Genomic DNA, 25,032 nt, shown 5'->3' with positions numbered 1-25,032 from the left:
AGATGATGTCAGGGTGTCATGAGATGAGAACCTGACGGGTGGGCGGGATCATGAGGTATGTAGCATCCCTGTAATTGGACAGGGGAGTTTCAGATGTAAGTCAATGATTGGGTTAACTGGTCCCTTTAGGCTTTGCTTGGAAGAAGAAAGGGTCTTTCAAACACTTAGGTTGTAGAGGCAGTTGGCAAGAAGTTTGGGAATATCCATCTGGCAAGCTGAGGAGTGTTTCGGGTTGGCGGAGGACCCACATGTGTGACAGTGGGTGGATGAGCAAGCCTAGAGGACAGGTCCGACGGGGGTTGACCCATACAGATTGCATTTTCTACCCAGCGCCCAACGGGTAATATAAACCTTGATTGCGCCTTGTTTAACTACTGCTCAGATGCTGTAATGTATCAAGTCTCATTTTTACTGAAAAAATTTAATTACTGTCACTAATTACTGTCCAGTTGAATTTTTCGGAACTTAGGAGTGAAAGGGTTAATTGGCACCGACCCAGAAACAAAACAATTTATATAAGTGCTTCCATGAGTGAAATTCAGAACCTTACTGTGCAGTATTTTAGGATGTAGATCTGCAATTTTCATGTAAATTTGCTTTTAATAAGTGGAATTCTGAATGTGATCCTCATGTCCTACTATGTCCTTATGTGGCTTGGTACCAAATTTTGTTTGATAATACTCCTGTAAAGCACCTTGGGATGTTTTAGCACCTTAAAAGTGCTATATAAATGCAAGTTGTTGTTGTGGTCTTATTTTGTTGCACTTTGTGGAAACAGTGAAGTAGCACACTCAAAGCCTTAGGGTCACTTGTCACAAATGTTATGATGATGCTGTCAGCAAGTGGATGATCGGCAAATGGGATGCAATGAAGTCTACATGCATGGTATGTACTAGTATTTGACCTTGGTGAGGTTTGGTGTGTTACACTTCAGTTGGTGGTTGTTGTGGCTTGTTTAAGTTATGTGTTGAGCATCATTATAACACCTGCCAGTGTTCTGTTATGCTTTTGTTTCCAGACTGTTATGATCATCACTATTGGAAGCACCACCTGTAACCCCAACAGTTCATTCACCATGACTGTCCTTAAACACATATCCCAATGCTTAGGGACAATCATGATAAGTGAATTGCTATGTATACAGCGACTGTTGCTGAGATTGAAAGAAATGGATAGTTATTTGATTTGTATTAAACAGCTGGTGGTTTATGGGGCAGTAGTTCACAGTCAGTCGTTTATTCCACATTCTTTGTACATGAGATAGCAAACTTGTAACATCTGCCCTTCTGGCTAATTATATTGTACAAAATAATTTCTCATTTAACTATTTGGCCAATCTGATAACCAGGTTGTTAGGGTATTAAAGGTTTCTAATATTTATTCACCTTGAACTTGTTATTGCATGAATTCTTCAAAATTCAGGTAAGCAAATTGTAATGTACACAGAAGCAGAAGAATGCGGAACAGACTCCTAGCGAGAGGAGTTAATGATTAATCCTGTTGGTTAATATATTTAACAAAAGCTGGATGAATATCCAGAAAAGACTAAAAACTATATGGACAAATATAGAGAGATGATTAAATGCTCAGTAAAGCATAATGATACCTTGACTGCTGAGACAATGATCCCAGGAAACTCTTATTTCCCAGCTGCAAAGGTTAGGGGAAAGGGATGACGACCCACTTTACTAAGTCTCTGCCTCTTTTACATCACTCTGCATTATCTATGGGTTAGGGAGAGGGGGAGGGGAGGCGGTGCAGATATGGTTAAACCCATGGTAGCCTTGCTAATGAGGTTGGAAAAGGTAATCCCAACCTCCCAACTCATTGTCCTGTATGAATGCAGGATTAAGTGTCCCAGCACAGGTGTATTTATGGCACCATGGTTTAACCCCAGATGCCCTGGTGATAGGGGAAGCCTCTATTAAGTGAATTTTAACTCTTCATTTTTACTCCCCACCCAGAAGACCCCAGTTTTGGAGACCCAAAACACAGCTGCAGACCCCTCAAACCAGTAGCTGTGCTTAAACGTTTCCCCTTGCTAGTGACCCTAGGCACTGCCAGAAGACAGGTCTGCGCTGGACCTCATATTAGCCTTGGACAAGAAATTCAGACGCTCCTGGATCTGGACAGGAACAGAGCACCAAGAATGCACTGTTTCTGTCCTGCCCTGCTTGTGGGCAGGAACATCAGCCCTCGCATATCTAAGAAACTCAGCAGTCAGGAATGAACTGTGCGGAGTGTGAAGCTGGATGAATGATATTTAGTTTTACTAAATTTAAGTTTTTCTGGGGGCGAAGGGGCTAGAGACTACTACTAGAGTCCATTATAGATGGAGGATTGTACATGCTCTGCAGAATTAATACGGCCAGGTGATTTAAAGGCAATACAGGGAAAAGCCATGGGGCTGATTGAGTTCTAAGGGCAGACTGGAGTAAACTGGGTCTTCAGCATTGAATGGAGCTGACTGAGACGAGGCCTCATAGAGGTATATATGATAAATGATATAGAAAAGCTAAATTTGGTGCAACTGGATGGTACAGTAAATTATTCACTGACCTTTCACCTCTGGGACCTGGGTGAAATCGAGCCCAGATTGATGGGATGACAGTCTCCTTGCTAAACATAGAAACATAGAAAATAGGTGCAGGAGCAGGCCATTCGGCCCTTCAAGCCTGCACCACCATTCAATAAGATCATGGCTGATCATTCACTTCAGTACCCCTTTCTTGCTTTCTCTCCATACCCCTTGATCCCTTTAGCCGTAAGGGCCATATCTAACTCCCTCTTGAATATATCCAATGAAGTGGCATCAACAACTCTCTGCGGTAGAGAATTCCACAGGTTAACAACTCTTGAGTGAAGAAGTTTCTCCTCATCTCCATCCTAAATGGCTTACCCCTTATCCTTAGACTGTGTTCCCTGGTTCTGGACTTCCCCAGCATCGGGAACATTCTTCCTGCATCTAACCTGTCCAGTCCCGTCAGAATTTTATATGTTTCTATGAGATCCCCTCTCATCCTTCGAAACTCCAGTGAATACAGACCCAGTCGATCCAGTCTCTCCTCATATGTCAGTCCTACCATCCCGGGATTCAGTCTGGTGAACCTTCGCTGCACTCCCTCAATTAGCAAGAACGTTCTTCCTCAGATTAGGAGACCAAAACTGAATACAATATTCCAGGTGAGGCCTCACCAAGGCCCTGTACAACTGCAGTAAGACCTCCCTGCTCCTATACTCAAAACCCCTAGCTATGAAGGCCAACATACCATTTGCCTTCTTCGCCGCTGCTGTACCTGCATGCCAACTTTCAATGACTGATGTACCATGACGCCCAGGTCTCATTGCACCTCCCCTTTTCCAAACCTGCCACCATTCAGATAATATTCTGCCTTCTTTTTTTTGCCACCAAAGTGGATAACCTCACATTTATCCACATTGTACTGCATCTGCTATGCATTTGCCCACACACCGAACCTGTCCAAGTAAAGGTTCATATGTGAAATAATTTTGGGTAATCTCAATCTAGCTGCTAATTACCATGGACCTACAGAACAAAATACCCCTAATTTGCCACTACAGGCTGTATTTGGCAATGTCCTTTAGACAGATCGAAAGATGGTTGGTGTGGGTAATGGAAAAAGTGCGACATTGGTGCATTGGAGAGTGCTGTTCTAAGGGCTGAGTTTGAAGCATACTGTTGCACTTTACTCTGCATCCAGCTGTGCTATACCTGGTCTGAAAGTGCTTGATGCAGCCACTGGGTGTTTCAAATGGAAATAGTTTCATTCCCCAGCCCCACCATCCCTTACCTTGATGAGCACAAAAAAAAATCAGAAGCAAAATCTTGAGCACTATAACAAGTTAAACCATGACAGTAGGATAGGAAGGCACCAGTTCCAACTGTTAAAGGGCAAATATTGAGAAGTTCTTCTTGCAAAGAGTGATGGACAATTGGAATGGATGTGGTGGTGGAAACAAAAAAATTAGAATCATTGAGAGACAGATTGAAGCTGTTATGGTGTCTGTAGGCTTTATTTTCTATATAAATTATCTATGATCAGCTGAATGGCTTTCCCCAACCCTATTTATCTTACTTTTTTCTTATGTCCTTTTTCCTTGCTTCATGTATAAATTTTAATTATATTGTAATCATATTACAACCAGAAGCATCAATTGTCAGGCAGAAAGAAAATTGTTAATTTTCCAAAGTGTTTGCAAACTGCTCCATACCATACTTTTAATTGGGAGAAATAGATGGATTTTTCTATAGTAAACAATAATTACACTTTACACCCTGTGGTGTGGCAGGTTACTATACCAATGCTCTTTGCCACATAGTGATAAGATACGAATCCATGCTGATAAATCTCCACCACACAAGCTCCGTCTGCTCGTCCACTCAGTCAGGGACTAAAGCATGATGTCATAAAGGATATGAGACAAAAAAGTGGAATATAATTTAAGCAAGCACATTCATTTATGTAAATGATTTTGAAGCTTTTGGTTCCAAATATTAAAAAAACTTTGGCATTATCCTAGTGGAAGAGAATTGAAGACGTGGAACTATACAAAGCAGTTCCCAACTGTACTAACCAGTTTTCATGAACTACATATTTAATATTCGTTCTTTGATAACCAAAGTGACAACCAAGCCATTGGATTAGATAAGCAAAATAATTTGAATTAAGTCCGTTTAATTGTGAATTTGAATTTGGAGTCATATCTTATAACTATGTGGCAAAGAGCATTGGTATAGTAACCTGCCACACCACAGGGTTACAACCACTAAAGTGTAATTATTGTTTACTATAGAAAAATCTATCTATTTCTCCCAATTAAAAGTATGGAATGGAGCAGTTTGCAAACACTTTTGGAAAATTAACAATTTTCTTTCTGCCTGACAACTGATGCTTCTGATTGTAATATGATTACAATGTAATTAAAATTTATACATGAAGCAAGGAAAAAGGACATAAGAAAAAAGTAAGATACACAGGGTTGGGGAAAGCCATTCAGCTGATCATAGATAATTTATATAGAAAATAAAGCCTACAGACACCATAACAGCTTCAATCTGTCTCTCAATGATTCTAATTTTTTTGTTTCCACACCACATCCATTCCAATTGTCCATCACTCTGCAAGACATCAAAATCTGCAATGCTTCATATTACTGACTATGGCAAAGAAAGCACTGTTCAGAAAAGCAGCCATAGAATCTCAGTGTATTTAGAATTGTCATAGCCTACCTGAATTACTCCCATTGCCCATTGCTCAGTTGTGCAAGTCATACTGTAGGTTTAATCAGATTGAAGAACATTTTAGCACAGAATGAAACAATGTAAAATAATTATTGTCTTTTTCTTGATTCATGTCTATGCTTACTGTATTCAAACATTTGAGTCGTTGAACATAATATTTTACTTTGCAGCTATCAAAATGTTCACACATTTTCTGTTTGAATTTTCTGCAACTTGTTATTGATACAGAGCCACTGTATACTTCTTCATTCTTTCAGTAAAATCTTGTTTGAGGTTTATTTTGGTACATAGTGTTACAATAGTCAGCAGCAGTGTTACCCCTTCGAATACAGTAGCATTTTGTACCTTATATTAAAATACTGTATAAGATTATCATTTTCCATTTACTTACATTTTATATAAAAAAACTTTCATTCTTGTTCTGTGTTCAGTAACATCCTGTATTATATTTCACAGATCATTTAGAAACTGCGTGATAGTAACTTCATCCTGAAAGCTGTTTTGTCATCAGAGTTTAAAGATTCCATCTAGAAACTGTTACAACAAAACTGCTATAATTTGTGTATGCACATCAAACGCCCACTTAGTCTTGTTTTAAATTTGACTCTTTTTGTATTATTGTAGTCTTATTTCTTTGAAATATTTCTACTGCAGTCAATTAATATTAGGTCCCACTTTGCAATACTCTATTTTGCAAATGACAAAAGATTTTCTAGTTACATTTGTTAATATTGATTCTGGGTGTCTATTAAAGCGGCTATCCAATCTTAATGTACAAATGATCTAATATCTAATAACATCCATATCGTGTTGTCTAAATTGTAGCATAGGCTTTATCACATTCAAAAACATTTAGAATTTTAATTGATCTGTTGAAATTCAGCTTCACTGAAATTTTAAATGTTTCTTTTAATGTGAGTACATTACACCTGAGAAAGAGCTGTCCACTGTCTAACCAGATATTGGTCTTGAAGAAATGGATTAAGCCTGGCTTAATAACGTTCAGGAAAGCAATTGATCCTGAAAACCAATACCTGTAGTGTTACAGTGATCAAAGTTTACAAAGTAGTCATATCACATGCATCATCATTCTTTTTAAGACTTTTTGAAATGTTTTTATGGATGAGTTTCCAACGATAGGCGCTTCTGTTTTTTCTTGGGTGGGATATATTTTCTTTCTCTTCATTTTCAGACTTCTTCCTCGCCTTTTGGTAGTCACTTCTTTCTTCCACCCTTTAAAGTAAAATTGAGTAATCTACATTAAGATACAGATTGCGAAAGAGGAATGCATAACGTAATTTTATGATTACTAAAGTACCCAAACATTCAGATCTTTTCTATATGCCACAGTTGGGATTCAGCACTCCAAAATTTGTGAGCTGCCTCTAAGAATTTGCTTACGTTTCATGTGACTTTTTCATTCATGATAAATATTGATCATTTAAGGCCATGTCAAGAAAATTCTATTTTTCCAGTCATTGTGTTACACCTGAGGAAGAGGTAGTAGTTCCCTCAATGCTACCTCCAATAAGCTCAAAACACATCTTCACACATTTTTGTTGTCTTCCACCTCCTTTATACAGATAAACATATGACACTTCTTTTCGATGCAGCACAGGTTGTCAGGCATTTTTTTTGTTTCTGGTTTTTTAGATGCCAGAAGGGATTATTTCAATTTGGCTTTGTTTCTCAAGTTCACAGCAAAATGGCAGTTTCCATAAGCAAACCTAAAACTGAAATTTGGATCCTTATGCAAGTCATGAATGTGATAGCATACCACAAGACTAACAATTACTCTTTCATCTTACTAGTAATATACTAGAAACATATAGGATGCTCCTGTCCACGGCGAAACAGTGAAAACTGTATTGTCAAACCATATGTTCAGGCCAAAACTAATTGTTAAATTATGCTTGGTTTCCAACTATTTCTTGACACCTCACCTGAATTTTCTCATTCCCCTATTCCCATTCTTTATCTCTTATCATCTTACTCCTATTTTCCCACTCTGTCCCTATTTCACGGAATCCCTCAAAATTGCCCTTTTCTATTTCCCTCATTCCTTTTTCTCTCTCCTTATATCTATTCATCTCTCATTCCATCTGTCCTCTTAATCATCCCCTCTCTCATTCATTCTGTTACTCTCATTTAATCTCCTCTTGCATCAGTCAATCTGTTTTTCCCCTTTCGCGCTCATTTTCTCTCCCCCTTTCCCTATTTTTCTCATTGCCTCTCTTTGTCTCTTTCTTTCCCCAATCTCTCTCCTCCTTTATCTCATTCCCAGCTGGTAATTGGGATTAGACTGGATGACCTTTTGTTGGACGGCGCAGATATAATGGTAAGTACTGCAGGAAATAGAATACAGCCAGGGTGATCTCCTGGACTAGTTTCGATTGCCTGGATGGGTTGGAGAGGAATTTTCCCTGATTTTTTTTCTCCCTAAATTGGCCTGGGTTTTTATCTGTTTTTTGTCTCTCCCACATGGCTCCGGTTGGGGTGGAGTGTAGATGTTTTCAGTATAAGGGGTGTTGCAATTGTGTGAGGCGGACTGTTTGGGCTGGGTGCTCTTTGCCTTTCCATCATTGTTCATAGGTTTACATGTAACCTTTAGGGCTGCTGACGAAAGGCCGTGCGGCTCTTTGTCGGCCGGCAAGGACACGATGGGCTGAAATGGCCTCCTTCTGCGCTGTAAATTTCTATGTTTCTATGTTTCTAACCATCCCTGTTACTTGTCATGAGAATCGGAGATAGATTGGAATATCATTTTTCCAAAAACATCTCTAATTTTGTCTTAAAGAAAAATCCAATACCTATTTTAGCAACACTCACTGTAACTTGAACTAAAGCCTGTTCTAGTCTCTCTTTACCCTCCCCACAAAACCTTTTCTTCATCTGCCTGATTTGTCTCAGGATAAAATGACTCTGAGCTCAGACTGCTCTGCAAGGTCAATGATCTGTACATGGTTACTCGTACAGAATGAACATCCTGAATGTCTACCACTCCTGCTTGACTCACATTAACAAGACAACTCTGGACAGAGTGACACCATTCAGATGACTTGCTGCTACTCTAATTACCTGCACTGTGTTCTAAATTAATGCAGCAGGTCCCTTGCCTCAGAAAGTTTGATTCCCAACCTTGTTGAGGCTGGTGAAAACCTTATCCACTGCAACTGGCTCATTGATTTGGCTCTGTTTTCCAGATCCAGTCTGCATCCCATTCACTGTAAGGGCTACAGATGTATTAAAGTTTAAACAATTCCATAACAGTGTATCATACTGCAATGTTACTAAAAACCTCACGTCTTTTTCACCTGTCCATAATGAAAACGCATGCCACCTTTTATACCCAGAATATTATGAATATGGGCACCCCTACCCTCTAGAAACTGATCACTCTGTACCAATTGCGTGTATAAAATGGCCCTGAAATTTCGGCCTCTCCAGGTGCGTATGATGTGCGCACATACCCGAAAAGGCCCCTCAAGTTCCAGGTTTAGCCTGAACCTGGAACTTGCGATCTGTCAAAATCGCATGCATCTCGGGGAGAAGGGCCTTCGCGGGCAGAGATTTCGGCTATTTGCCAAATTCTTGCCCAGCGAATGTCCTTCAAACGCTTACACCTTAATAGATAGAAAAAAATAAATGTTATTAATTTTACATTAAAAACACTGTCTATGAAGGTAAGTTTATTTTTAACACTATTAAAACATTTTTTTTAATTCAAAAAATTAAGTTTTTTTCAAACCTTTAATTTAATGCAATTTCTATTAATTTTAAAAAATTGAAGTGTTTTTTTAATTTATGTTTGTGTTTTATTTGATTTTAGGGGTATTTTCATTGATAGTAATGGGAGCTCGGAGTTCCCATTACTATGAATGACATTGTGATTGGTGGTCCAGGTCCACGTGATCCCAAGATGCGCATACGCTCCTGGAATACGTGAATCTATGTGCTGGGCTGCGCATCTAGGCCTCGGTGCGCAAGTGTTCGTTCCTCCGGGAACATCAGGTACTTTTGTAAAAAAATATTCGGTCGGCGGTATCCGCCTGCGGGAAGCCTCCAACTGCAATTTTTGGCCCATAATCACACTACACACCATATCACACTACACACCATATCACACAAATCTTCTGTTGGCCACTTATTCATAATGCTCCGGTACTAGCATTGCACCAAATTCAATGAATTAAGTGCCACCACACAGATTCTGGCTATCACATGTCTCAGCAGCACTTTGTGCCCTGGATTCCCTTTTGGACCAGCACTGTTTGCATCTGTAACATTTCATTTCCTCTGTGCTCTGCTGGGCTGCACCATTACAGACAGGTGCGGTGGCGGCTGATAATCTGAATCGGTGAGTTGCTTCCTAGTCAACTGGTGTGAGACCTCTGTTCTCCCACCCCGTCGTCACCTTCTTGTACTTGTTAGGCTGCAATATGATTGGTTGACTCATTCATGTATCCTGCGGTTCTGTGCATTGGTCAAGCAACCGTATCCTTAACTTATCCAGCACCATTTCCAGAAAATGATTCCTTAAAGTAAATTTGCATATTTCATCATAAAATGTCACAATTTCACCCCAACCACAATTTTAACTACTCTGAGCTTTCTCTAAATTCAAACTTAATGTCTATACACTTCTGGCATCAAATCAAAACAACAAGGATCATTCTTTACAACATTGTAATTTGCACTGTACAGTGATCTAGTTGCAAAAATACTGTAATCACTTTACCGTTAAATGCTGATATCAGTCTTTATACCCCAAATTTTCTATCATACCTGTGGTGGCTTGATAAGAATTCAAATGCTGTCAATAAACCATCTGCATTGCCAAGTTCCTTAAGATTTGGAATGATTTTAAGATTTGATAAAAAGTCATTGACCTGAAATGTTAACTCTGCTTCTCTCTCCTCAGATGCTACCTGACCTGCTGAGTATTTTCTAGCCGTGCCTTTCTTGAGCTGATATTTTTAGGCCATTATGTTTAGGTTAAAGCTAATAATAAAATGTACTTACAAGTAAGATAATTACAATTCTACAGGGGGTGCAGGAATAGAGAGACCTGGGGGTATATGTGCATAAATTGCTGAAGGTGGCAGGGCAGGTTGAGAAAGCAGTTAAAAAAGCATACGGGATCCTGGGTTTTATAAACAAAGCCATAGAGTACAAAAGCAAGGAAGTTGTGATGAACCTTTATAAAACATTGGTGCGGCAACAATTGGAGTATTGTGTCCAATTCTGGGCACCGTACTTTAGGAAGGATGTGAAGGCTTTAGAGAGGGTGCAGAAAAGATTTACAAGAATGATTTCAAGGATGAAGGAATAAAGTTACATTGATAGACTGGAGAAGCTGGGGGTTGTTCTCCTTGGAGCAGAGAAGATTAAGAGGAGATTTGATAGAGGTGTTCAAAATCATGAGGGGTCTAGACAGAATAGAGATAAACTAGAGAAAGGAAAGATAGATTACGAAGGTAAGCTTGCGTAAAACATAAAAACGGATAGTAAAAGCTTTTACAGATATACAAAACGGAAAAGAGTGACTAAAGTAAATGTTGGTCCCTTAGAAGATGAGAAGGGGGATTTAATAATGGGAAATGTGGAAATGGCTGAGACCTTAAACAATTATTTTGATTCGGTCTTCACAGTGGAAGACACAAAAACCATGCCAGAAATTGCTGGTCACAGGAATGTGGGAAGGGAGGACCTTGAGACAATCACTATCACTAGGAGGGTAGTGCTGGACAAGCTAATGGGACTCAAGGTAGACAAGTCCCCTGGTCCTGATGAAATGCATCCCAAGGTATTAAAAGAGATGGCGGAGGTTATAGCAGATGCATTCGTTATAATCTACCAAAATTCTCTGGACTCTGGGGAGGTACCAGCAGATTGGAAAGCAGCTAATGTAACGCCTCTGTTTAAAAAAAGAGGCAGACAAAAGGCAGGTAACTATAGACCTTAGTTTAACATCTGTAGTGGGGAAAATGCTTGAAACTATCATTAAGGAAGAAATAGCGGGACATCTAGATAGGAATAGTGCAATCAATAGTGCAATGAAGGAGAAATCATGTTTAATTAATTTACTGGAATTCTTTGAGGATATAACGAGCATGGTGGATAGAGGTGTACCGATGGATGTGGTGTATTTAGATTTTCAAAAGGCATTCGATAAGGTGCCATACAAAAGGTTACTGCAGAAGATAAAGGTACGCGGAGTCAGAGGAAATGTATTAGCATGGATAGAGAATTGGCTGGCTAACAGAAAGCAGAGAGTCTGGATAAATGGGTCCTTTTCGGGTTGGAAATCGGTGGTTAGTGGTGTGCCACAGGGATCGGTGCTGGGACCACAACTGTTTACAATATACATAGATGACCTGGAAGAGGAGACAGAGTGTAGTGTAACAAAATTTGCAGATGACACAAAGATTAGTGGGAAAGCGGGTTGTGCAGAGGACACAGAGAGGCTGCAAAGAGATTTAGATAGGTTAAGCGAATGGGCTAAGGTTTGGCAGATGGAATACAATGTCGGAAAGTGTGAGGTCATCCACCTTGGGGGAAAAAAAACAGTAATGGGGAATATTATTTGAATGGGGAGAAATTACAATATGCTGTGGTGCAGAGGGACCTGGGGATCCTTGTGCATGAATCCCAAAAAGTTAGTTTGCAGGTGCAGCAGGTAAGCAGGAAGGCGAATAGAATGTTGGCCTTCATTGCGAGGGGGATGGAGTACAAAAGCAGGGAAGTCCTTCTGCAACTGTATAGGGTATTGGTGAGGCCGCACCTGGAGTACTACGTGCAGTTTTGGTCACCTTACTTAAGGAAGGATATACTAGCTTTGGAGGGGGTGCAGAGACGATTCACTAGGCTGATTCCGGAGATGAGGGGGTTACCTTATGATGATAGATTGAGTAGACTGGGTCTTTACTCGTTGTAGTTCAGAAGGATGAGGTGTGATCTTATAGAAACATTTAAAATAATGAAAGGGATAGACAAGATAGAGGCAGAGAGGTTGTTTCCACTGGTCAGGGAGACTAGAACTAGGGGGCACAGCCTCAAAATACGGGGGGAGCCAATTTAAAACCGAGTTGAGAAGGAATTTCTTCTCCCAGAGGGTTGTGAATCTGTGGAATTCTCTGCCCAAGGAAGCAGTTGAGGCTAGCTCATTGAATGTATTCAGGTCACAGATAGATAGATTTTTAACCAATAAGGGAATTAAGGGTTATGGGGAGTGGGCGGGTCAGTGGAGCTGAGTCCACGGCCAGATCAGCCATGATCTTGTTGAATGGTGGAGCAGGCTCGAGGGGCTAGATGGCCTACTCCTGTTCCTAATTCTTATGTTCTTATGTTCTTATGTTCCCATTGGTGGAAGGGTTGAGAACCAGACGACACAGATTTAAGGTGATTGGTGGAAGATCCAAAGGTGACATGGGAAAAAAATGTTTTACGCAGCAAGTGGTTATGATCTGGAATGCACTGCCTGAAAGGGTGGAGGAGGCAGACTCAGTTGTGGCTTTCTAAAGAGAATTTGATAAGAACCTGAAGGAAAACCTGTGCTGGGCTATGGGGAAAGGGCGGGGGAGTGGGACTAGCTGAATTGCATTTGCGGAGAGCCGGCACAGGCTACACAGGCTGAATGACCTCCTACTGCACTGTAATGATTTTATGATTCTACATAGAAACAGAATTACATAATAGTACAATAGTTCAACACATGACTGATGAAAACACTGTTGCTCCATTATACGTCTGTCTTTTATTTGATGTTGAAGTAGTCTTACTTGAAGATCAAACTGATTCTTCTCAATGATCAGGAAATGTATATATTAATCACTTTAAAATGTAAGTAGGTAAGATGTGAACAGCTGTTTCCGGCTATCTGGTGGTACAATTTGGTTTGCCACCTGACTGCAACAGAAACCATCCTTAATGTTTGATTTTCAGATGAAGTGCCCATTGTTCATCCTCTTAGAACCAAACTACTGTATCCTGACATATATCAAACAATCTGCCTGCTCTCGCATAGACACCTCGGGGGTTAAACATTTAACTTTGGCATGGATAGGGAACTGGTGCTTTCGGATCGACTGCCCATTGATCATCCCGCCTGATTTTCCTTTCCACTGAAGTAAATGAAAAGTAAAATTGAGCAGGGTGTGTAATGGGCAGCTGATCCAATACCGCCAGTCTACACCACCACCAAATCTGAAAGTTACCCCACCCCATCTCTGTGACATTTTGGATATTCTCCAGAATGTTGTGTATTGTCTGTCCCTTGGTTACAAATTCGAAAGGTACAGCTAACCAAAGACAATTTTAATTTGCAATACAGTATATAAAGCCATGTAAAAAGAGCGGTTAAAGCAGATTTCCCCATATGATGCATGCTTAAGCTCTGCTGCCATCATAGAGATGTTATTTGCTGGTTTTGGTTATGCAGAGTAATGTCTTTGATAATTACTAATAGTAACAAGGCCATTAAAAGTTAGGCTGTCATACTTGATATCTTTTTCGCTCAAACGCAAGCCTTGTCACAGAACTCTATTGTTTTCCAGAACTGGACAAGGAAAATAAAAACTCTGTGATAAATTTTACCAGTAAGATACAAGATGTTGTGACTTTCTGACTTCTCTGGGGAAGGCATTGCAATGTGGAAGGAATGAATAGAAATATCAAATCATGTGAGTTCATGAAATAGTTTGAAATTGAAAGATGAGACAAACGAGCTTAAATCAGGGCATCACAGACAGATGGAACTAAATGCAAATGGAAAATAACTATATACCAGCAGCCATAAATGTTTAATTGCCATCAACAGTAACAGCATTGCTGGCTTCAACAGGCATGATAAATCTGATCGACATATTGAGGAGGTTTTTTTTTTAAACCTAGGTGATAAATTACTGCTAGGACTATAAACTAGGAACTGTTCAGGGCATCTGATAACAGTTTAATAACTAGAGTTTTTCTTGCAGGTAATAGGTTAATTTTAACAGGAAACTTTTAAGAAAAGTTTTTTTGTCATGGAGTAGATGATGAAATGTTCGTTTAATTTGATTTTAATAATTTGTATTTTCTTAGTTTTGTCGCAGCATTTTGTAGAATCATTCAAACCTAAAGGGCACGTTATGAATTTTGAAATTCTTTTGCAAAAAAAAATCCGTGCTATTTTGTTTTAAAACCATGATACTGATATGTCAATGTATCAATTCAGTATGCTACATTTGCTGATGTCACTGCATTTTATTATTGTGCATTGGCACCAAAAGTACTGGCTATAAAAGAGGTACACTCATGATTAACAGCTAATGGTTTAATATGGTAATTCGTTAAACAGTAGACAGAGAAATGACTAGAAACAAATAAGAGCTTTCAACAACAAATGCATGCATGTGAGAGAGATTCATACATTTTTTATTTTAAATACTAAATTACTTTGGTGAAAAATTCTTAACAAGCAGTTTAATTCAGTAAATATTCTAGAAAGCATTTATTCTCACAGCTGTACATTTTTACCTTAAGTACCACTTTTCCACGTTGAGACCCAACAGATCTCCTGGGATTCCTGCTCTAGGCCACAGCCAGGCTGGCAGTCTCCTCTCAAGTAGAAGAGTGGTTGCAGCAATCTGAAACAGCATTAATCTTTTCAGTAATTAAATTATTTTATAGTTTAAACTGTGATTATAAAGGAGAATCATTATCCAAATAATTTTAAGTTTCTGTTGTTAAGTTACACTATGATTTACTCTTCTTGATACTATAAAATATTTAGGCCCGAAAATGCATGGCACCATTTATGCTGGTCTTCCCCAATCGACCGCAGCACTGACGCTGCCATAAAACATGGGTCAGCTGATTCAAATACCCTCTAGCATTTCTGCAGCACAGCTCTTGTGTAATACACAACTAATGCATGTGAGGAAAGGTCAAAAGCATTGGTGCAGCCTTTAAATAGTAAGAAATGGCTGACAATTTCTTGAGTTGAGAAGTGGGTGAGGATGTGATAGATTCCCAGCAAAGGCAGTGGAGAAGGCTGCCCCTGGCTTCAAAGATGTGGGACCCAGATCTCATGGGTATTCACTTGAAAAGGATGTTCAATGAACAACATATCTTTGTGCATACACTGCGATCAGTCTCCAAGGATATGCCGCAACAAGATAGCTGTAATTCGTGTCGATTGCTCTCATTCGTTGGAACATCATGGAGGTTTTCCTTTGTTGCAGGCATTAATGGAGCTTGTGGTAGCTTCAACTGGAATCTCTGACAATCTCCCATTTCATAGGTTGCCCAGGACCAGCCTGCTTCTTCACGGAGGCACAGACTGCTGCCGTGGTGGTAGTTGGGGACAAATTAGACAGCATATTGTGTACTGGCTTTCAGGTACTTGGGGCAAGCTTTCACTCAAGGCCTTCAGGATCTGAGAGTAGCCTATTAGTCCAGCCATCTACAAACAGATCCAGGGCCCAGTACAATGATGACAGCTGCAGATGATCTACATGAGACTGCCATTTCTCTCGACAGCAGCACATGTCAGATATCTGGCCTTCTCCCTCAGAACCACACATGTAGGAGGTGACACCAGAATGTAGAGCCACAAGCTCCAGAGATGCAACCAGCAGCAACTCACTCCCAGGGTCAAACTGTCTTGAGAAGCGGTCACATGAGACTTTTGTACTATAGGTGCAGCCAACCACCTCTTGCAATATGTCCCTCCGGCTTCACTAGGAAAGCACTAAAATTGGAGAATGAAAGACAAGTTTCATAACCCAGGGGGAAGCACTTCTGAATTGCTTGGAATAACACAGAATGTGCACTTAATTTGTGCTCCATTAAATCTGGAGTAGGATTTATAGAAGACTGCAGGCCAGATGATGGACATGAGAACATATGATTTTTTAGGAACAAGAAGAGGCCCTGTGGTTCAACCAGCCAGTTCCTTTTTGATCCATCTTAACCTCACCTACTGATCTTCTTACCAAATATATGGTAATCGCTTCGCTCACAAAAGCACACTAATTGCTGGGTGAGGCTATTTATTCTACTTGCTTTACTGGGTTTTTCTGGTAACTTGTTCCACCTTTTATGAATAAAGATTCTGTCAGATTTCCTTTCTTATTCCTAACGTTCTCATTTTTAAATGGTGTCCTTTGTATTTGAACCATTCACCATACTGAGAAATGTTCTGGATCAATTGTGTTCAAGTTCATAATCTTAAGAATTTTTATTATATCTCTTCCAAATTTTCTCTTTTCTAAAGAGTAAAAGCCCAACTTCAGCATTTTCTCCTAAATTAGATGGCCTCGACCCAGAATCATCTTGAGTGTTTATCTGTATGTCCTTGCAAGGGAATTATATCGTCCTATCATTAGTTAACCAGAAATGTACAAGGTATTCTAGATGGGTATCTGGTTGCCTGATGCAACCTGTGCATCTCTTCCCCACAGGGGCAAACCCAACTTATCCAAATTGAGAACTTGGGGACAAGCATAAAACGTGTGCCGAAGGATCCAATATGGCTGGCGGTGTGATCATTCTATGCCAGAAGTGAGCCACCCAATATATTGGTTAGGGCTGCTCAATAGGCATCCAGGGCACACACCTGAAGCTGGCGTCAGCCCCATTCCATATGCAAATCAGGGCTTGATGCCTGTTTCTGTCGCGTTTGCCAAATTGGACTGAGAATGACCGCAGCATGCACTGCATTGTGTGCACGCTCTCAAGCAGGCTGCGCAGTGCAGCAAGCATTTCCCGGTGTGTGACCATGAGCCGCCTTCGGTAGAACTAGTATGCAACGCCCCTGCTCCTGCGCACTTGTGCCCAGCAAGTCACCACCTGCAGTTCTCTGCTCTAACATAGATTCGAAAGTCTGCGTGGTGTCAGTATCTGAGCTGGTGCTTGCGAGAGTCAAATCAAGTCGGTGCTTCTTCAGGGACACCGTGTTCCTCTTTCTCTACTGGCTGAGGGGCATTGACATTCTCAGCAGATGAAATGAAAGAAAGGGACCAGGATTAGCCTGTGGAGTGAGGGATAGCAGAAAGAAAGAAGTGAGTGCTGAAATCGTCTGCAACTTGTCATGCAGACTGTGTGATGAGAGGGAGAAAGTCAGAAGAGACGAAAAGGATTAGGTATAAAGAAACCCTATGCAACTTCTCCTCCAATGTCACCAGTGGCCTCTGCTCTGCCTCTTTCCAGGTCTACCAGGATGCTCTCTTCGGCGGTGTGGGGGGTACATGGAAGAGTGTGAGCAAACGGGCTCTTAGCCCATCCAATGGCAGCTTGTTGCCTTGTATTGTGTGTGACTTTCTCCTGCAAGAAAGAGTGAAGCGGGTTACTGAGATTCTTGAGGTGATTGGAGAATGTGGCTGTCATGTTGGAATTGCTGATAGTGTGTCTGTGTGTGATGGGAGTTGAGGGTAAGTGAGAGTTGTAATATTGGTGAATGTGTGAGCATGAGGAGAAGAATGTTTAGTGAAGTGATTGCAGGACAGTGTAGGGTAGTGGAGGAGGGCATTGTTGTGAGTGCTGTGAGTTTTTTAATTAATGAGGCGGTGAGTAGTGCTGGTGTGATCTGAAATTATTTTAGCAGTATTTTCACCTTAATAACTCGAGTTAAATCATTGAATTTCTTCCTTCATTGCAGCCCTGCTCTTGGAGCAATGCTTCTGGCATTGATGTACTCCACAATCTCCTCCTACTGCCTCCTGAGTAGATGTCTGGAGAGCTTCCTACCCCATGGGGGGAAAGGATATCCCTCCTTTCCACTGCTTCCACCAAGACCTCCAGTGCAGCATCAGAGAACCTTGTTGCCCATGCTCGCTCTCCTTCAGCCATTTTCTCAGCAATTTCTTTTTGTGTCCCTGCAGCCAGAATGCTCCTCCCCTTTAAGGAAGGGTGCTAAAACCCTCAACCAGGCCTTTTTTACCTCTAGACCTGACTATTCCAACACACTCCTGGCTGGCCTCTCACGTTCTACCTATGTAAACTCGGCTGCCCATATCCCAAGTCCTGTTCACCTATCACCCCTGAACTCACTGACCTACATTGGCTCCCAGTTAAGCAACACCTCAATTTTAAAATTCTCATCCTTGTTTTCAAATCCCTCCATGGCCTCATTCCTCCCTATCTCTATAATCTCCTCCAGCCCCACAAGCCCTTGAGATATTTTCGCTACTCTAATTCAACCCTCTGGGGCATCCCTGATTATAATCGCTCAACTATTGTTGGCCATGCCTTCAGTTGCCTAGACCCTAAGCTCTGGGATTCCCTCCCTAAACCTCTCTGCCTCCCTATCTCTCTTTCCTCCTTTAAGACACTCCTTAAAACCTACCTCTTCAACCAAGCTTTTGTTCATCTGCCCTAATTTCTCCTTATGTGGCTCAGTGTCAATTTTGTTTTTGTCTTGTAATACTCCTGCGAAGCCCCTTGGAACTTTTTACTATGTTAAAGGCGCTATATAAATACAAGTTGTTTTTGTTATTAAGAGGACTCCTGATTGCAAACCCTGATCGACATTGAGTCAATGAATAGCATTGCTACATGCATGAATTGTTTAATTAACAGGCAGATATTGCATGCTATCTGTCTTGGTAGTAACTGGCATGGGTAGTCAGCGACCCATGCGCCAGATTGGATTTCTAGACAAAATGTGCCATAGCAGCCAGCTGTTTCAAATTTTTTCATGAAAGGTGACACAAACAACAAATCTTTCAGCAGAAAGGCAACAATTAAGCAGATGAAGAATTGTTATGAGTTGTTGTAGAAAGTTGGAACTGAAGTGACAGCATTAATATAAACAGAATCTTATTATTTGGCTTGCTGTGCTAAGGCAAGGAAATGTTAAATAAACAAATAAAAAATAATACTCTACTGCATTGTCTCCAACCATTATTTCAAAGATTATTAGAAAATATCATTTTGTATTCATCCACATGTATCTCATTTGAAATGCTGCCTTAACAGGGAAAGTTGACCTGTCCCTGAACACAAGTGATCTGAAACCATCAATATTCATTTAGAATGTATTTGTCAATTTTCGAGATGGTCTGAATGACTTCACAAGTTAATTATGGATGAGGGTGGCCATTCAGCAAATTCATCCATAAGTTCTCCCATTATAGCATCCAATTGTCTCTTAACAGATTACAGGTTTTTTGTCTCCTTGACCATTGCTGTAAGTCTATTCCATACATTGATATGTTCTTTGTGTGATGAATTTTCTGACATCAGTCCTAAATTTACCTGCCACAGTTAATCTTACATTCAATGCATGTTATTACACAACAAAAATGTAATTTTTTTAAATAGGACTAAAAACAAACTGAAAAAGTAAAATAATTCACTACCTGAGCTTTCCACAATGATTTTCGTTCACTGACGACTCGATAATGAGTATCACCCATTAAAGCAATGAAAAGATTCAGGAGAAGCACAAAGCCAAAACACATGTACACCATATAAAGGACAATGATAATGTCAGGGATCTTGATGTCAGGTGGACCTGGAAGTTCAGTGAGACCCATCATCAGCTGAAACAATGTGAAAATAGTGATGGTAAAATCCCTGAAGTACAAATAAGTGTTTGGATCCAAGGTTTGAAAGTGAACATCGAAACCTATGGTGTTTCAAAAATAAACAAATCATTAAAAGATAAAAAAAATTAAACCAACAGAATTCCTGAAATAAACAGAGAAAATGCTGGAAATACACAGTGGACAGAACGTTGTCAATAAATGCTGTGATGCACCTGCTGGGAACCTCCACTGCTGGACTTCCAGGATCAAGGAGAGTTTCCCTCATTTGTACGTCAGCAACAGGCACTGACCTGATCAACTAGGCCAGAAAATCCCTGAGTGAAAGCCAGCACATCTCTTCCTCAACTCTCCATTCATGGTGTAAAAGAAAAATTTGGCATTAGGGGCACTAGTGGGACAAGGGTTAAAGTGTTGGTTCCTGCACCGACCCATAAGGAGGTAAAAGGCCTCTCCTTGGCCTTGTACATTCCAGTACCAAGGCTCCAGAAGTTATTAATTCAATAATATTCCGACAGGATATGATGTGAGAACCTAAACAGACATTGATAAGACCTTGCGAAGAGGCTCGAGGCAGACTCACGGGCATCAAGGAGAATCAACAAATTCTGACCTAATGAAGTCATTCTAGTCACAGCCTAAGGTGGTCACGAGGGTCTTGGCCTGTCAATCCAAAGTAGCACTAATAAGGTAGTCCAATTAGAGAAGTAGCACTGATAAGATAGTCCAATTAGAGATCTAGGGAGGTCTTACCAGGGAACGGAGGGGTTTTTGAAATGTATAAGAGTTGTGTGATTGTGCTGTTCGGGGAGCATCTCCACTCACAGGCGGCTGTGATGAGAGGTGTTCCTGGACGTTCGTAATAAAAGATCGTTATACCTTGCCATTTGTCTCTGCCTGCTAACTCCGGGGGCTGTTATGCGGATTGGGGTGAGCGTCGACCCCCTATATCAGGGGGCCCGCTTGTGGGAGGAGAAGCCTTCCCATTTTCCCTTACACATGGCTTCCTCACCCTCCTATGCAAGGAGACCAAGAAAAATGCAAACAGTTGATGGAGACTTCCGACGGCTTCATTCAGGCAAATCACATTAGCCACCCATTTGCTACCTTCTGTGCTACCATCATTCTCATCTTGGATCCAGTTTCGTCCCTGTCCACCTTCCACTTAACTAGATTAAATTATTTTCGATAGCTGCCTCAGTGTTCCTCGCTAGTTTCACTGTTTCTGCATTGTTTAAGCGCGGCCTGCATCTCCTACACGAGCGACTTAGTTGTCCTGAAAATATTCCCAGTTACTTAAGAAAATGCAATTATTATTTTTATATCAGCTTGCCAGCCACTTATTTACATCAAAAATAAAAAAGGGAGAAGCTAAAGAGAGGCAATGAATTGAATAGATAACCTTGTACAGCTGGAAGTGGTCAAATATAGCCGCAAGGATCTGGAGTCTGGCTTGTAGGCAGCAGTGTCCAGATTGGAGGGGGAGTAATGTAGAGGCAGCTTCAGTTTATGTTTTTACTTCAGATTCCCAGCATTTCCAGTTTATCTCATCAGTTATTTTCTCACTTTTTGTTCTTTTATAGTCTTTTCATTGCCTTACTAAAATGATCATACTTCCTACATCAATTTTCAACTTTATAATAAAATCTATTCAACCTATTGGGCCTGAATTTTCAGACTGAGACTTCCTGCAGGCAGATGCCTCTGATGATCCTGGATCCATGGAGACTTGTGCTCCTGGGCCTCAATGTGTAGACATGCATAGAGCCGCACGTATCCCAGGGGAGCAGACGGTTCACAACCGTCCCTGGGATCACATGGGTTGGCCCAACCTATGAAAGAAGGGATCCCCGTTCATGCTGGGGTTAAGCATAAATGGGGATCACATAAAAAGCACATTTACATACCAAATAAATAAAAACATTACATATTTAAAATTGATTAAAATACAATTTAATTGAACATTTAAAACAAATATTACATTTTTTGAAAAATAAAATGTTTTAAAGGGGCTAAAAGTAACCTTAACTTATTTTACAGCTGTTTCAATGTATAAATAATTGATTTAAAAAAAAATATTCATTTCAATTCTTACACTGCAGAGAGGATGTTTCCCCTCATGGGGGAATCTAGAACTAGGGGGCATAGTTTCAGAATAAGGAGTCACCCATTTAAAACGGAGATGAGGAATAATTTCTTCTCCCAGAGGGTTGTGAATCTTTGGAATTATCTACCCCAGAGAGCTGTGGAGGCTGAGTCATTTTTGAATGATAAGAGAGTCAATGGATATGGGGAGCGGGCAGGGAAGTGGAGTTGAGGTCAAGATCAGATCAGCCATGGTCTTACTGAATGGTGGAGCAGGCTCGAGGGGCCAAATGGCCTACTCCCACTCCTATTTCTTTTGTTCTTATGTTCTTATGTTAAAAGCAGGCCTACATCTGATTTTACCAGGCATAAGAAATTTGGGCGTTTGCTGGGCAGTAGTTGGGCAAATAGCTCAACTGTACACCCACAAATGCCCTTTTCCTGGGGATGGCTACGATCTGTCAAGCAGATTCTTGACAGATCGCAAATTATGGGTTTTCGCGCATATCCTTCACACGTGAAAACCCGGAACATGCGGGGCCCTTACAAATATGTACGCACCAGTAGGCACGGGAAAATGCGGGTCAATCCCTCCCCATCCCTCTTTTGTTTTGATCAGTGCTATTTGCCAGTTTTCTACTTTAATGAAGGATTAGATCCAAAATGTTAATGTGTCTTTTCTCTTTACAAATGCTGATGGATGTGCTGTGTATTCCCAGCATTTTCAGTTTTCATTTCCAATTTGCAGTGTTACAGTACATCTTTTACCCACCTGCACCAAATCCTATAATGACAATTATCAGAACGTAACAAAACCTCATGAGGTCACCAAAGATCATCTAATAAGAGAAAAGGGAAAATAGTTGATTGGTTTCAGTGCTGACAAATGGATTAGAACTGAGCTGATGATAGTAAATTTGAAAGTAGTCCAAAAGTAGAATCAATTATAATGCAAAGAAGCTCTGATAACATCAACTCCATTTTTTTGTTTAAGGAAAGACTGATCTTACCATAGATTTTACTATTTTAGAGATTTTGACTCCATCCACTTACTTTCCTTATATCAGCTAAGTGCCATGAGCATACAAAATACCATGCATGGTTAAACCTCATGTTCTACAGGGCGGTTAATGACAGACTCGGCAGTGCCGAGTCTGGGCCCAAAAACTAGACGGTAGGTCGAATTAATTTCATGCAGGAACCTTAGAGCCAACAGAGAGAGATACTTTTATGAGTCTCTTATTTGAAACTGCCTCTTCGGAGACCATCTATCTTTTTCTTTAAAATACACACTATTTTTTTCCTTCTTGCACCATTGTTTAAGGAGGTTTTACAACAAAGATGAAAGTAGGAATGTTGTAATAGAAAAATGTTTAGAAAAACATTCCATTTTTGTTGGCTCTTCGCCTTCCCGAGCAATATTTGTGTCCAGTTTGAATTTACAAAAACTGGTTATGAAAGTCATAAGTTGCTGAAAAAAATTAGTTAAGAAAATTGGGCACATACAACAAATGTCAAAGCCAAAAAACTAACTTGTAAATGAGTAAGTCAGTGTTTCCTTCTGGAGTGACAGATGATCAACCACACGAATATTCATGCAATCTTCAAATAAAAAGAAACACAGGACCCTTGAAAAGGGACACCATGCTTATAATTAGAACGTTCAAGTGAATTCTTGGCTGAATGATGTGCTAAGAAAATAAACTACCAACCTTTTGTATCATGATGCACAGGGGACCAAGCAACTTGAATCCACGTGCAAAGTAAAGGACATTACACCAGGCACTTATCAGAGCATACGCCATTATAACTGTTTCCCATTCATGGTTCAAAACTCTTAGTATCATGGTGATTAGAACAAAGCAAGCATAAACAATCCTGGAAATCAAAATTAGAAAACAATTTCCTAAGTTGTGGGAGAAAGAGAAAAAGTCTTATGTTATAAAGTTGTTGATACTCCAGGGGAGATTTTTCGCTATGGTGTATTTCAGGCTATTTTGCCTAATTACTAAATAAAGCTGGGCAGTAGTGCAATGCCTGCCCCAAATCTCCATGGTCAACTCATTTGAATAACTATTCATTGCTGCTGTGCAGCTTTGGGCTTGTGCACGGAGCGAGCCTAATGGGGAGATACATAAACTTTGGCCAGCAGGTCTAAATTAAAGGTAGGTGCACACTTAAAGAAAAGACTGCATATGTGGATGAAAATTGTTCAACCTTTATAAAGATTGAACATTAATTTTATATATTTGTCAGGTTTTCTAAGGTTGGGGGAGGGCAGTGAAATGAATGTCAATGGGTGAGCATAACTTTTTTTCTGTAATTGATGGAGTGATACAACACCTGATGAATATGCAGCTGTAAGAAATGGTTTGCCCTGCATTTCTTCAGGGCACCCCTGCCTAGAAAACAGCAGTGCACCATTTTTGACATATGCTGTGGCCAGGCTCAACACTGTGTAAACTACATGCAGCATCTGCAAACAGGCACATAAAACACCACATTTTAAAGAATTTCATAAGATAAGATTACCCAACAGGAACATATTTTGAGAAAAAGTGTGCCACAAAGTATTGTCAGTAAGTACACTTACTGCTTGCCCATCATAAGCTTAAAAGTCTATGCAAATCAACCTCACTCAGTAGGGTATACCTTCACCTCACAATGTACAATGCATCACATCTTCCAAGGGCATCACAACTCCCTAATGTAAAACAACTTAGCTGCATAGCCACTTACTGTGACTAGGTTTGCAAGTAGATTGTGCATATGTCTGCCAGGTGTTCCATCAATTTTTAGCATCTAAATATACTCTCCTGCTTGCACAGTAAGATGGTAAATCAAGGGCCTAATCCTAAACTGCAGAACGGTGTCCCTGGTGAAACATACATGGAGAAAGCACTTCTCTTATGACGTGGCTATGTAGCTCTGGTAGGGTTTGTTACCATGGGTAATGATGTGTCTGTGCAACCTACTTCAGATGCATGCAGACTTTTCCCTGATCATTGCTGTGCATTTTCCCCTTATCCTCCAGCTTCCCAAAGGACAAGAGAAATAACCAAAAGAGCACCATTTCCATCAGAGGCCAATTCGCTTAAATGGTGAAAAAAAAACAAGAAACAGCTGTAGTAACCTGCAAAATGGTAAAAAAGAACA

At 40.4% G+C, this 25,032-nt stretch overlaps 1 protein-coding gene and 1 long non-coding RNA gene across 2 annotated transcripts in view; one reads left to right on the top strand and one right to left on the bottom strand.

The window, feature by feature from the left end:
* Positions 1 to 202: 202 nt before the first annotated feature.
* The window catches only part of LOC139265350 (uncharacterized), a 28,147-nt gene continuing 3,317 nt past the window's right edge, over positions 203 to 25,032 (top strand). Inside the window, exon 1 of the long non-coding RNA XR_011593538.1 lies at positions 203 to 340. This is a non-coding gene — a long non-coding RNA (uncharacterized lncRNA). The remainder of the gene's footprint in view (positions 341 to 25,032) is intronic.
* LOC139265349 (transient receptor potential cation channel subfamily V member 5-like) overlaps positions 6,322 to 25,032 on the bottom strand; it is a 176,795-nt gene continuing 158,084 nt past the window's right edge. The window contains exons 11-15 of the mRNA XM_070882323.1: positions 23,589 to 23,754; positions 22,649 to 22,715; positions 19,606 to 19,874; positions 14,780 to 14,889; positions 6,322 to 6,496 (exon numbers count right to left, since the gene is read on the bottom strand). Coding sequence (XP_070738424.1) covers positions 6,322 to 6,496; positions 14,780 to 14,889; positions 19,606 to 19,874; positions 22,649 to 22,715; positions 23,589 to 23,754 — 787 coding nt within the window. The remainder of the gene's footprint in view (positions 6,497 to 14,779; positions 14,890 to 19,605; positions 19,875 to 22,648; positions 22,716 to 23,588; positions 23,755 to 25,032) is intronic.

The sequence above is a fragment of the Pristiophorus japonicus genome, chromosome 6, assembly GCF_044704955.1.
Source record: "Pristiophorus japonicus isolate sPriJap1 chromosome 6, sPriJap1.hap1, whole genome shotgun sequence".
NCBI lineage: Eukaryota > Metazoa > Chordata > Chondrichthyes > Pristiophoridae > Pristiophorus > Pristiophorus japonicus.
This window is presented reverse-complemented; position numbering and strand designations above follow the sequence as displayed.